Raw genomic sequence first — 14,454 nt, forward strand, 5'->3', positions numbered from 1 at the left:
GAGAAACTTACCAGGAGTTGGAGAGCCTTTTCCGCCCAGAAGCTGTGTTTATGGGGCAGAAGGGTTAACAGAGAGGAAGTGTGTCTTGCCACGTGATCTAGGATGGCTCGCACCGAGTCGTTAGAAAGACCATTCAAGATCTTCAAGCTGAAACCACAGAGTGAGATAACATCAGCTGGAGGGTGGAATCTGTACATGGGTCCGTCCTGGATTTCTGCGCCAGGATTGCAGCAATCATTAAGTGCTGGCCATTTACATAAGAACATAAGAAATAGGAGCAGGAGTAGGCCAATCGGCCCCTCGAGCCTGCTCCGCCATTCAATAAGATCATGGCTGATCTGATCCTAACCGCCAATCTACTATCACAGAACCATCTCCTGAATCTAACAGAATTAGACACACGAACTAGGAGCAGGATCAGGCTACACGGCCCCTGGGCCCGCTCCGCTACCCACAGGGCCATGGCCGATCCGAACCTAGACTCAGGTCCAAATTCCTGCTCGCTCCCCGTAACCCTTAATTCCCTTTACTTCTAGGAAACTGTCTATTTCTGTTTTAAATTTATGTAATGATGTAGCTTCTACAGCTTTTTGGGGCAGCATATTCCATGGACCTACCACCCACTGAGTGAAGTAGTTCCTCCTCATCTCAGTTTTGAAAGAGCAGCCCCTTCCGTACATGTAATTGAATTGATTCTCTCCCTAAATATTCCCAGACAAACCTGGAATATTTCTTCGTTTGAAATGTATATAAGTTTTTTGTTATTCATTCATGGGATGTGGGCGTCGCTGGCAAGGCCAGCATTTATTGCCCATCCCTAGTTGCCCTTGAGAAGGTGGTGGTGAGCCGCTGCCTTGAAGTGCTGCAGTCCATGAAGTGAAGCTATTCCCACAGTGCTGTTAGGGAGGGAGTTCCAGGATTTTGACCCAGCGACGATGACAGTACGGCAATATGTTTCCAAGTCAGGATGGTGTGCGATTTGGATGGGAACTTGGAGGTGGTGGTGTTCCCATGAGTCTGCTGCCCTTGTCCTTCTAGGTGGTAGAGGTTGTGGGTTTGGGAGGTGCTGTTGAAGAAGCCTTGGCGAGTTGCTGCAGTGCATCTTGTAGATGATACACACTGCAGCCACGGTGTGCCGGTGGTGCAGGGAATGAATGCTTAAGGTGGTGGATGGAGTGCCAATCAAGCGGGCTGCTTTGTCCTTAATTGTGTCCAGTTTCTTGAGTGTTGTTGGAGCAGTACTCATCCAGGCAAGTGGAGAGTATTCCATCACACTCCTGACTTGTGCCTTGTAGATGGAAAGGCTTTGGGGAGTCAGGAGGTGAGACACTCGCCGCAGAATACCCAACTTCTGACCTGCTCTTGTAGCCACAGTATTTATGTGGCTGGTCCAGTTAAGTTTCTGGTCAACGGTAACCCCCAGGATGTTGATGCTGGGGGGGATTTGGTGATGGTAATCCCATTGAAGGCAGTAGAGGCCAATACATTAAATATATTCAAGAAGGAGTTGGATATATTTCTTAAGGCTAAAGGGATCAAGGGGTATGGGGAGAAAGCAGGGACTGGGTACTGAACTTGGATGATCAGCCATGATCGCATTGAATGGCGGAGCAGGCTCGAAGGGCCGAATGGCCTACTCCTGCTCCTATCTTCTATGTTTCTATGTTTCTATGTTATTCTAAGACTATGCCCCCTAGTTCTAGTTTCACCCATCATCGGGAACATCCTCCCCGCATCCACCCGATCCAACCCCTTCACAATCTTATATGTTTCAATAAGATCGCCTCTCATTCTTCTGAACTCCAATGAGTAGAGTCCCAATCTACTCAACCTCTCCTCATATGTCCATCCCCTCATCCCCGGGATTAACCGAGTGAACCTTCTTTGTACTGACTCGAGAGCAAGTATGTCCTTTCTTAAGTATGGACACCAAAACTGTATGCAGTATTTCTTGAGCTTGAGGCTCAAACTTACGAGCACTTTCCAATCTGCAAAGTTTCCTTGCGTCCTTGGCTCGGAGGGCAGCACCCTCACCTCTGAGTCAGACCGCCGAGGGTTCAAGTCCCACTCCAGAGACTCGAGCACAAAATCTACATTGGCACTCCCAGTGCAGTACTGAGGGAGTGCTGCACTGTCAGAGGTGTTGTCTTTCATGTTAAATGAAAGCCTCCATCTGCTCCCTCGGGTGAATGTAAAAGATCCCATGGCCACTATTTCGAAAAAGAGCAGGGGAGTTCTCCCCGATGTCCTGGGGCCAATATTTATCCCTCAACCAACATCACTAAAACAGATTATCTGGTCATTATCACATTGCTGTTTGTGGGAGCTTGCTGTGCGCAAATTGGCTGCCGCGTTTCCTACATTACAACAGTGACTACACTTCAAAAATTGGCTGTAAAGCACTTTGGGACGTCCGGTGGTCGTGAAAGGCGCTATAGAAATGCAAGTCTTTCTTTCTTTTCACACCCACAATGTTAAGCTGTCTTTCCCTTTCCAGATGATGATGGGCCTGCTTTTTATTTCCAGCATTTCCGTTCCTTCCATTTATTTGTCCTTTCACTTGCCAAATATTTGTACTTCCTGTTTTCGCTGAGAAAGTTCTAGAAGATGTTTGCCCACCACGTTGCTTTCTTGCTCCCGCGTTGTGGGACAAAGCTTTAGTAACTAGGCAGGTTGTGGACCCTGATTCAGGAGATGGGGAGCAGAGGGTCTGTGGTCCCCGCGCCCCTGAACACCAGACACCACCTTCAGGGGAGTAGGGGGGGAAATCGGAGAGGGGGAACTCCGAATTCTTACAATCAAAATCAGCACCTATTGTCCAACTTTCGCAAACTACCGCCCTCTGGTGACAAGCCTGATTCCCCCGTTGTGAAAGAAAATGAGAAGATGTCGTCTGCTTTCCCACATACTGCAGGGGTGGATTGAATTAACTAGCGCAAGAAAGGAGGAGGAGGTTAGAAGGAATATTTTTCTCAGAAGAATGTTGAACACTTTATCACAAGGGACTGTTGATGTTGATTCAAACGCAGCATTTAAGAGGGAGTTAGATCAGCGCGTCGGAGGAGGGAAGGTTAAAGGGAAAGGGGATTGCGGTGGGCGGCTCTGATTGTGCAGCCAGTGCGGGTGTGAAGGGACACTGGGGTGGAACTGAAAATGAGGAAAGATGTAACACGGGACGCTGACTCGCTATCGCACATCGTCATGATCCACCCCCCGCCCCTTGCCCCCCCCCCCCCCAATGCCTCTATTGGTAAAGCCCAGGATCCCGTCTGCTTCTTTTATCGACTTGTCCCGCCACCTTCAAGGATTGGGGCTGTAGTATTAAGGGAGGCCGGGCCAGAAGTTTGGGTGAGGGAGAGGGAGGGGGGTCCCTTTAAGGTGAAGCTGGTCACTGAAGGGGGGGGGAGGAGTCACACTGCCCACGGTTCACCGGCTGATCCCGGGGGAGGTTGTACGGGTGGGAGGGAGGTGAGGATAAAATAATCCGGACACTCACGGTAAATCGGCCACGACCTCTGGTCCCATTAGGAGGACATCGTCCCGGAATATTCCAGGCCTGCGGCCAAGCTCCCTGACGATGCATTTCCGCTGGAAAGATAAAACGTGCGGTCTGGTTAAACAGGGACACAACCAGGAAAGAGGGATTGGCGGAAATCCCAGCCCTCAAAGCCAGCAGGGAGGGAGGGAGTAACCGGCCTCACTGGGACCTGCACCCAATCGCTCGGTTGCCCCGTCTGTGAGATGCTGCTGAAAAAGAATGTTGCTGGTTTACATCTTGAGCGCAAAAATCTAGGCTAACGCTCCAGTGCAGTGCTGAGAGAGTGCTGCACTGTCGGAGGTGCCGTCTTTCGAATGGGACATTAAACCGAGGCCCCGTCTGCTCTCTCGGGTGGATGTAAAAGATCCCATGGCCACTATTTTGAAGATGAACAGGGGAGTTCTCCCCAGTGTCCTGGGGCCAATATTTATCCCTCAACCAACATCACTAAAAAACAGATGATCTGGTCATTATCATACGGCTGTTTGTGGGAGCTTGCTGTGCGCAAATTGGCCGCTGCGTTTCCCACATTACAAGAGTGACTACACTTCAAAAAGTACTTCATTGGCTGTAAAGCGCTTTGGGACATCGTGACAGGCACTATACAAATGCAAGTCTTTCTTTATTTCTTTACACATACTGAGATGGTCGCAGGTCTGGTATTGGGGTATTAGCCTTAGCGCTGCTGGGCCAGGGAAGACGGGGCACAATCAGCCTGGATCGCCGCCCCGGTCACTGCCCAGTGAGCTCCGGTGCTGGAGAGCGTGTGTGGACACTGGACGGCAACAGAATTGGTCTGGGCCACGATGGCCCCTCATGGTTGAATTGCCGTCAACTCTCATCAGGCTGGGCCCACACATGGCCACCTAGGCACGATAACAGAGTGTGGCCATGGAACCTGTACTGCAGCAAGTAGTTAGTGTCAGGGAAATTGCAAAGGAGGGGGTGGGGGGGTGCAGGAGAATGAGGTCATGCTCAGAGCACCCAAGCATTTTTCTCTTTACCAGCCACTTAGGTGAGTAGCACAGAGTGTCGAAGGGACCACATATAAACTTTAGATCCATGCTCCCACTAACTATAGCTCAAGGTGCTGATACTAGAGTTCTGATGTAGGATTTCATAGAATCACAGAATGATACAGCACAGAAGGAGGCCATTCGGCCCATCGTGCCTGTGCCGGCTCTTTGAAAGAGCTCTCCAATTAGTCTCACTCCCCCCTGCTCATTCCCCAGAGCCCTGCAAATGTTTCCTTTTCAAGTATTTATCCAATTCCCTTTTGAAAGTTACTATTGAATCTGCTTCCACCGCCCTTTCAGGCAGCGCATTCCAGATCACAACAACTCGCTGCGTAAAAAAATTTCTCCACATCTCCCCTCTGGTTCTTTTGCCGATTACCTTAAATCTGTGTCCCTCTGGTGACCAACCCTCCTGCCACTGGAAACAGTTTCTCCTTATTTACTCCATCAAAACCCCTCGTGATTTTGAGCACCTTGATCAAATCTCCCCTAAACCTGCTCTGCTCGAAGGAGAACAGTCCCAGCTTCTTCAGTCTCTCTATCAGTGGGGGAACAGCGCGAAGAACAGCCCTATCCAAACCAGGCCCAATTGTAGTGTATGTACCCGTCTATCTTTAAGGGAACTATTGAATGTAACCGTTCACCTTTAAGGGAACTACTTTAGGTGTGGCACTATTTGTTTGGCTTCTGTATACTGTAATACCGATAGTGATCACACCAGTATATAAGTGTTGTAGCAGGATTGCTGGGGCAGATTCGCCCGCACCTTCGAATAGTAAAGACCTGTTTTGTTGTTACTTCTGAAGTCTGTGTATTTATTAACTGCACAACCCACAGACTTTACAGTGGCGACGAGTCCGATCGTACCCTGCGGCAAGATTACCAAAGCAAGAAGAGCGTCGAAGAGAGGCAACCGCCCTCGTCGTGCTGCTGGAAGAAAACACGAGGCTGCAGCAGGAGAAAGGTGGAAGACTTTAGCAACAAAAGCTTCCGTCTGCAACAGGCACTGACTACCCTTCTACCACGGTGCGGAGTGAGCCGATCAGCAGGGAACAAGGCGGCCGAAGAGACTGTGAGTAGGGGAAGGTGTAGAGAATATCCGGAGGATAAGGGCAGAGCACTCGACCTCGGTCGAGGGGGAGCTGTGCCGGCCAAAAGTCAGGTCCAACGGCATCGGGTGACAGCCGGACCGTGATCGGCGGGAAAAATCCGGGCAGCGACCGCAGCCACGAAGCGCTGAGCCTGCGAGTAGGTGCGGGAGGAGAAACCCAGCCGCAGCCGGGGAGGGAAACACTGGTCTGCGAGAGGGCTGGGGAGGCGAACGGGAACCGTGCGGGTGAGAGCCGGGTGCGGAGAGAGAGACTGCGAGGAGCCAGTCCAGCGGCTGAGCTGTTCTCCACCAACGGGGTACTCAGAGCCGGCAAAACCGAACGTGCGGGAGTGGGTGAGAGACACAGCCGAAAACGGGGTGAGAGACTGCGCGAGAGCCAGTCCAGCGGCTGAACTGTTCTCCACCAACGGGGTACCCAGGGCCGGTAGCACCGAACGTGCGGGTGAGAGAGCGACAGAGCCGGGTACGGAGAGAGAGACTGCGCGAGAGCCAGTCCAGCGGCTGAACTGTCCTCCGTTAACGGGGTGTACCCAGCGCCGGTAGAGCCGTGCGGGCGGGAGGAAAAGACATAGCCGAGTAAGGGGAGCTGTGCGGAAGCCAGCCAGCGGCTGAACCTGTCCGCTGTGGGGGAAGCGTACCCCTTCCACCAGGAAGAAACGCGGGAAGCCGCCATTAGGCGGAGAAGACGCCAGAAGCGGGAAACCGCCATTTTCGCGGGAAAACCGCCATCTTGATTGACATACCGCCATTGAAGTGGGCGGGGAGAGAAGGAAAGAGCGGGAAACCGCCGATTTCGCGGGAAAACCGCCATCTTAGAAACAAACAAATAAATAAGAATACTTAAAGAAATACTGGTGCTGCTCCCAAGGGAAGAAAAATGCCTAAGCGAGGGAATATTAACGACTTTAATTCTGAAATAGAAGACTGGGCCACGTACGTGGAACGCATAGAGATCTATTGCGAAGCCAACAAAATAGAGGAAGACGACAAGGCGATAACATTGCTAAACTCGATGGGGGCAAAAACATACGGGCTCTTGAAGCATCTAATAGCGCCAAATAAACCAGCGGATCAGACCTTCGAAGAGATTGTGGCTGTGCTGAAGGACCACTTGAACCCCACACCGCTGATGCTGGCTGAACGATTCAAATTCTACGCAAGAACGCAGAAGAAAGACGAAAGCAATGCGGAATACTTGGTCGAACTGCGTAGGCTAGCGAAATACTGCCAGTTCGGAGGGAATCTGACAGAAGCGCTGCGGGACAAGTTCGTATGCAGATTGTCCAAAGAAGGGACGCAGAAGCGACTACTGGAAGAGAACGACCTCACACTGGACAGGGCTGTCCTTATAGCTGCATCGCACGAAGCCGCAGCGGAAGGAACGGCGGAAATGCAACTAAAGGCGGCGGCACTCGGGGTGGACCAAATTACTTCAAGCACAACAAAATGCTACCGTTGTGGGAAGACAACGCATGACCAGAATCAATGCTGGTTTAAGAACCAAGAGTGTAGGAAATGTGGCAAACTGGGTCACATCGCGAAGGTATGCCGGTCCGGGAAAAAGACCAATAATCAAAGGAAGCCACCACAAGAAAAGTACAACAAGGTACACAAGGTGGCTGAGAAGAGTTCAGACGAACAGAATTCAGACTCAGACCCAAACTACCAGGAGCTGGGTAGGCTGAGAATCCACAATGTGGGTAAAGAAACGGATCTACAGGCCATCTGGGTCATACTAAAAATAGCTGGAGTCCAAGTAAGAATGGAGCTGGACACTGGATCAGCTCTATCAGTCATCAACCGAAGGGACTACCACCGGCTATTCTCTCACATACCTTTAAGAAATACCAAGTTCGTATTACAGACATACACGGGGCATAACGTATACCCCGTGGGGAAAATAAGAGTCAAGGTGAGAGATAGGGGTAAAGAACACCCAAGAATGAACTTGTACGTATTACCTGAGGGAGGACCACCACTGCTAGGACGGGAGTGGATTAAGAAAATAGACATGGAATGGCATTACCTAAAAGCCATAATGAGGGAGGACTCGGTGCAAGCTATTAGCTCAGATTCTGAAATGGATGATGATAAGACCAAGTCGAATATGGAAGACAAGGCTAAAAGGGACTTGCCGACGATGGGAAAGAAAACGAAGACATGCAGAAGGACTTATGGTACCAAGAAGAATAAAGCTGCAGAGCAGAACTCCAGGTTGACAGAGAATTCTGAGCCTGTTCAAGCAAAGGATTCATCCATGACGGAAGAACACCGAGCTCGGACGCAAACTTATGTCAAAGTATGACAACAATTGGAACAGTTGAGTGACCGTCTCGTTCAAGAGATGAAAAATATGGAAAGGTTCTGGGACACCGAATGGGAGAACCTGGAAAGACTACAGAGACAGCTAGCTCAAGCAGAGAGCGACCATAGAGCCATCGTGGTCAAATACCAATCACATTCCCCTGATGCTGTTCAGGAACTAGAATATTTACAGAATGAACCAAAGGAAGAGGAATCTTCAGGGAGCCAGGATTTTATTCCAGTTCTTCTCTACGGCTCCTTACAAGCAGAGTGTGAGAAGTTGAAAGAACAGTATGAACAGGCCCAGGCTACAATTCTGGAGGGGGTTAACTCGGCAGCCTCCGAAAAGCTAGTTTCAGTAGAAGCATATGAACAACTAAAGGTTGAACATGAGCAAGAAGTCCAAAGGCTGCAGGAAATTCTTGATGAGCTCAAGGCCAAGACAGACTCATCGGTAGGAGCTCCATCCATAGATGAGAAATTAGAGGTGAAATTCATGGCAGAGCATGAAAGACAGGATGTCCAAGAACTTATAAAAACATTGAAGGACACCCAAGACAAATATGAGGCGGCAATGACCGAGGTTCAACAACTTGAAGAACAGATTCAACTGGGAATCCTTTCAGTGGAAGAACAGGACACTGTAAGAATGGTCCCTGAACATGAACTAGAGAGCATCAGGGCGCAACTTTTCCGAGCGCTGAAAGCCAAAGTTCAAGAGGAACGTAAGGTGGAAGTATTGGAGAAAGAGGTGGAGGAAATGGAGAAGACTCTGATCCACCGTGTTCCCAGGGAAGAGTTAACGGTCAGCCAACTCCTTCATACGCTGAAGGACAAGACTCTGCAAGGGGAACAATCTGAACACGAGCTTCAATCTTCAGGGGGAACGAGTTCGGAGCTCTCAAAGGTCACGGAGATAGCTGAGGTGGCAACACAAATTTTACGAGGATGCCAAAAGTACGTTGAATCACGTCAAGGTGAACAGAAGAATGCGGAAACCGTTACTTCAGTAGAAGGGTTAAATAGCCTGATAACGCAATTACCGATGGAAAGGAAGGTATTGAACTCACAAATGAGGTCCGCCGTGAAGGAATGGCAGATAACCCAGGAAGAGTGGGATGAATATGAATGCATGAAGAAAGATGTTTAGGGAAGGAACCACCGTCAGCTAACGTCCAGACGGGTGAGGAGGAAGAAGAAGTCTCTCTCGCTGACCTAACTCAGGACGAACCCGAATATTACCATGACCTGTTGAGTGACACTGAATATTACGAGGATGTGGTCTGCCCAGCTTGTGATGAAAACTCTCAAAGTGCTGAAATCCGGAGGAAGCACTTAAGGTCTAAGGAACATAGAGAGTTGGTGGCGCTACAGCTGGCAGCCGAGAAAGGAGCTCCGAGAGTTTCAAAAAGGCAGAAAAGAAAAAGAAGAAGCAGAAGATAATAACTGTCTAAAATATTAGCACTTCTACCATTCCAGGCGGGACATTACGAAAGGAGCTAAATTAGTTGAAAAACTGGAAAATGTCAAGACAGCCAGTTGGTTGTAAAAGTCCGCACTGCTGGTTCAACAGGACGAAGGTTCAAGCTGTTACGTCAAGAAAAAGGCTATGGAGGAGTCACGCTAGCCAGGTAATCCGGCTACACCAAAGAAATGTTGTTCGGAACGAGTCAAGATCAGAGACTGAATCTATGAACTGTTTCCGCAGAGACTGAACCTGTGAACTGTTTCCACCGAGATTATATTTGTAAATTGTTTTATATGACATTGACTCCACCGAGAGTATATCTGTAATTTGTTTTATAGGAAGTTGAAGATATGTATGTTTAACGGGGACTCTGTAAGTAATAAGCTAAAAAGGGAGGATTGTAGTGTATGTACCCGTCTATCTTTAAGGGAACTATTGAATGTAACCGTTCACCTTTAAGGGAACTACTTTAGGTGTGGCACTATTTGTTTGGCTTCTGTATACTGTAATACCGATAGTGACCACACCAGTATATAAGTGTTGTAGCAGGATTGCTGGGGCAGATTCGCCCGGACCTTCGAATAGTAAAGACCTGTTTTGTTGTTACTTCTGAAGTCTGTGTATTTATTAACTGCACAACCCACAGACTTTACACCAATAAAATTTAGACAGGACCAGCCAGCGAGTAAACATGAACACAGTTCTCTGGGTTTTGATGGTCCGAGTTTAACGGCCAGAAATGGCTCACGGGCAAATGTTTGGACACCCACCCCACCGGTCTTTAGCTCAGTATCCTATTGGCTGGTGCAATTACCCACTGAACCAATGGGAAGAGCTCACTGACTACACGCCAGGAGAATAAAGTGGTTGGCTATCACGGTGTGAAGCAGAGTCTTTGATTGTACCAGAGGTTGCCCGATGCCACCGTGCAACTCGCTGAGAAATCGGACCGCCTCCATGAATTCGGAATCGCCAATCTGCTGCTGGAGAGTTTCGCAGTCTGCGCCCCGGGCCGCGTTTCCCAAGGATCTGTGAACCGGAGAGAGAGAGAGAGAAAGCAGCGTTAAATTAGAGCCCCGATTAACATCTCCCGGCAACGCTGAGCGCTCAACGCCAGCTAATGTTCCCGTACAGGGAGGCTCGCTCCCTCACGCTGTCCAAATCAGAAGAGGTCGTGGCTCAGTGGGCAGCACTCTCGCCTCTGGGTCGTGGGTTCAAGTCCCACTCCAGAGACATGCGCACAAGTCTGGGGGTACGGTAACATAGTGGTTATGTTACTGGACTAGTAATCCAGAGGCCTGAACTAATGATCCAGGAAACATGAGTTCGTAATCCCACCACGGCAGCTGGGGAATTTAAATTCAATTAAATAAATCTGGAATAAAAAAGCTAGTATCAGTAATGGTGACCATGAAACTGCTGGATTGTTGTAAAAACCCATCTGGTTCACTAATGTCCTTTAGGGAAGGAAATCTGCTGTCCTTACCTGGTCTGGCCGATATGTGACTCCAAACCAGCAGTAATGTGGTTGACTCTTAACTGCCGCTCTGAAATGGACTAGCCACTCAGTTGTATCAAACCACTCGGAAAACCTTCACCTCACGGACTGCAGCGGTTCAAGGCGGCGGCTCACCACCACCTTCTCAAGGGCAAGTAAATGCTGGCCTTGCCAGCGACGCACACATCCCAGGAGCTAATAAAAGAAATCTAGGCTGACACTCCCAGTGCAGTGCTGAGGGAGCGCTGCACTGTCGGAGGTGCCGTCTTTTGAATGAGAAGTTAAACCGAGGCCCCGTCTGCCCTTTCAGGTGGACGGAAAAGATCCCACGGTGGTATTGGAGCAAAGTGCAGCCCCCACCCGCGACCCTGATCACCTTATGTGAAAGGGGAAGCCCACAGAAATTAACCAAACGGTTTCAAATCCTTCTCACAGTTATTTCTACTCACAGAATGGTATCCTCCGTTATATTTGAAGCAGCTTGAATCTTCTTGAAAATAAACTGGGCCTGAAATAAAGAAAAATACCCCAGCTGTTAGTGATGGACAACACAGACACTGCCCATCCCACTCGAAAACCACATGATCTCCCTGGAGAGGGGAGAAAACCGATTTATAAACCCAGGCTAATTGGGGGGGGGGGGGGGTGGATCTGCTAAATTCCTCGCCGCCCCTCCTAGGTGATCGAATCTAGTCCAGGAGATCACTCTGACCCGGATTAGTTTCGCTATAATAACACAAGAACACAAGAAACAGGAGCAGGAGTCGGCCATTCGGCCCCTCGAGCCTGCCCCGCCATTCAATAAGATCATGGCTAATCTTTGACCTCAACTCCACTTTTCCGCTCTCTCCCCATATCCCTTGACTCCCATGTAGCTCAAAATATCTGTCAATCTCCGCCTTGAATATATTCAATGACCCAGCCTCCACAGCTCTCTGGGGTAGAGAATTCCAAAGATTCACGGCCCTCTGAGAGAAGAAATTCCTCCTCATCTCCGTCTTAAATGGGCGACCCCTTATTCTGAAACTATGTCCCCTAGTTCTAGATTCCCCCACGAGGGGAAACATCCTCTCAGCATCCACCCTGTCAATCCCCCTCGGAATCTTATATGTTTCAATAAGATCACCTCTCATTCTTCTAAACTCCAATGAGTATAGGTCCAACCTGTTCAACCTTTCCTCATAAGACAACCCCTTATCAACCTCGTGAATCATCTCTGAACAGCCTCCAATGCAAGTATATCCATAACCATCTTTGAGAGATTAATGATGGGATAATTCCCCCAGTGATTCAGTTGGTGAATTGACCATCATGTGTGGTTCTGGAATGGGAACGGGGGGGAGGAGGGGAAGAGAACGGGGGGGAGGAGGGGAAGAGAACGGGGGGGAGGAGGGGAAGAGAACGGGGGGGAGGAGGGGAAGAGAACGGGGGGGAGGAGGGGAAGAGAACGGGGGGGAGGAGGGGAAGAGAACGGGGGGGAGGAGGGGAAGAGAACGGGGGGGAGGAGGGGAAGAGAACGGGGGGGAGGAGGGGAAGAGAACGGGGGGGAGGAGGGGAAGAGAACGGGGGGGAGGAGGGGAAGAGAGTGGGGGGGAGGAGGGGAAGAGAGTGGGGGGGAGGAGGGGAAGAGAGTGGGGGGGAGGAGGGGAAGAGAGTGGGGGGGAGGAGGGGAAGAGAGTGGGGGGGAGGAGGGGAAGAGAGTGGGGGGGAGGAGGGGAAGAGAGTGGGGGGGAGGAGGGGAAGAGAGTGGGGGGGAGGAGGGGAAGAGAGTGGGGGGGAGGAGGGGAAGAGAGTGGGGGGAGGAGGGGAAGAGAACGGGGGGAGGGGAAGAAAATAGGGAGGAGGGGAAAGGAATGGAGGAAAAGAGAAAGAAAGAAAGTAAGATTCAAATGCGAACATGTTAAATAAATAATTGCCATTTCTCCTTCGCGGTCTCGCGGTGCTGAAGGGAGAAGGCTGTGGGATAGGGAGCCGAGCCGAGCCGAGCCGAGCCGAGACTGCGCAGTATAGCAGAACGAGAGCGTGCAGAAGCTGCCAGACTCACTGACCTGCTGGGGCGACCACATCCAGTCCACAAACAGGCTGCGGTTTCTCAGAAAAGACTCGGCATCAAACTCGAGGTCTTTCAACGGAACAAATGGAACCAGGCAGCCGAACCGGACAAGTTGTCCCCCGACGTCCCTTCCCACGGTCTGGGGGAAAAAAAGGCCGAGGTTTGTGTTAAAGAAGCGCGCAGGCTCGCTGCTGAAACCCTCATCCATGCCTTTGTTACCTCTAGACCTGCCTATTCCAACGCTCTCCTGGCTGGCCTCCCACATTCCACCCTACGTAAACTTGAGCTCACCGAAACTCGGCTGCCCGTGTCCTAACTCGCACCCAGTCCCGTTCACCCATCACCCCTGTGCTCGCTGACCTACACTGGCTCCCGGTTAAGCAGCGCCTCGGTTTTAAAATTCCCATCCTTGTTTTCAAATCCCTCCATGGCCTCGCCCCTCCCTATCTCTGTAATCTCCTCCAGCCCCACAACCCCCCCTGAGATATCTGCGCTCCTCTAATTCTGCCCTCTTGAGGATCCCCGATTATAACCGCTCAACCATTAGTGGCTGTGCCTTCTGTTGCCTAGGCCCTAAGCTCTGGAATTCCCGGCCTAATCCTCTCCACCTTGTCACCTCTCTCTCCTCATTTAAGACGTTCTTAAAACCTACCTCTTTGACCAAGCTTTTGGTCACCTGCCCTAATTTATCCTCATGTGGATCGGTGTCAAATTTTTTGTTTTATAATACTCCTGTGAAGCACCTTGGGACGTTTTACTAGTTGTTGTTGTTGTTAATACGCTGGACGAACCCTGGGTGTGAGGTATTCATGAGCCGAGTATCTGCGGCAACCACTTCTCTTACCCTCTCCCCTCAGCTCCTTTCCTGTCCCTCTCTCGCTCTCTCCAGTCTGTCCCTCTCTCGCTCTCTCCAGTCTGTCCCTCTCTCGCTCTCTCCAGTCTGTCCCTCTCTCGCTCTCTCCAGTCTGTCCCTCTCTCGCTCTCTCCAGTCTGTCCCTCTCTCGCTCTCTCCAGTCTGTCCCTCTCTCGCTCTCTCCAGTCTGTCCCTCTCTCGCTCTCTCCAGTCTGTCCCTCTCTCGCTCTCTCCAGTCTGTCCCTCTCTCGCTCTCTCCAGTCTGTCCCTCTCTCGCTCTCTCCAGTCTGTCCCTCTCTCGCTCTCTCCAGTCTGTCCCTCTCTCGCTCTCTCCAGTCTGTCCCTCTCTCGCTCTCTCCAGTCTGTCCCTCTCTCGCTCTCTCCAGTCTGTCCCTCTCTCGCTCTCTCCAGTCTGTCCCTCTCTCGCTCTCTCCAGTCTGTCCCTCTCTCGCTCTCTCCAGTCTGTCCCTCTCTCGCTCTCTCCAGTCTGTCCCTCTCTCGCTCTCTCCAGTCTGTCCCTCTCTCGCTCTCTCCAGTCTGTCCCTCTCTCGCTCTCTCCAGTCTGTCCCTCTCTCGCTCTCTCCAGTCTGTCCCTCTCTCGCTCTCTCCAGTC

General features: G+C 50.7%; 1 protein-coding gene across 1 annotated transcript in view; it reads right to left on the reverse strand.

Annotated features, from left to right (window-relative positions):
* Nucleotides 1-14,454, reverse strand: part of LOC147097417 (stereocilin) — a 74,240-nt gene that overhangs the window by 25,023 nt on the left and 34,763 nt on the right. Inside the window, exons 14-18 of the mRNA XM_085972027.1 lie at nucleotides 12,984-13,127; nucleotides 11,385-11,443; nucleotides 10,343-10,466; nucleotides 3,497-3,588; nucleotides 12-147 (exon numbers count right to left, since the gene is read on the reverse strand). Of these exons, the coding sequence (XP_085828153.1) occupies nucleotides 12-147; nucleotides 3,497-3,588; nucleotides 10,343-10,466; nucleotides 11,385-11,443; nucleotides 12,984-13,127 (555 nt within the window). The remainder of the gene's footprint in view (nucleotides 1-11; nucleotides 148-3,496; nucleotides 3,589-10,342; nucleotides 10,467-11,384; nucleotides 11,444-12,983; nucleotides 13,128-14,454) is intronic.

This window comes from Somniosus microcephalus, chromosome 32, assembly GCF_052327205.1.
Source record: "Somniosus microcephalus isolate GS21.2 chromosome 32, FLI_Smic_1.0, whole genome shotgun sequence".
In the NCBI taxonomy this organism is placed as follows: Eukaryota; Metazoa; Chordata; class Chondrichthyes; order Squaliformes; family Somniosidae; genus Somniosus; species Somniosus microcephalus.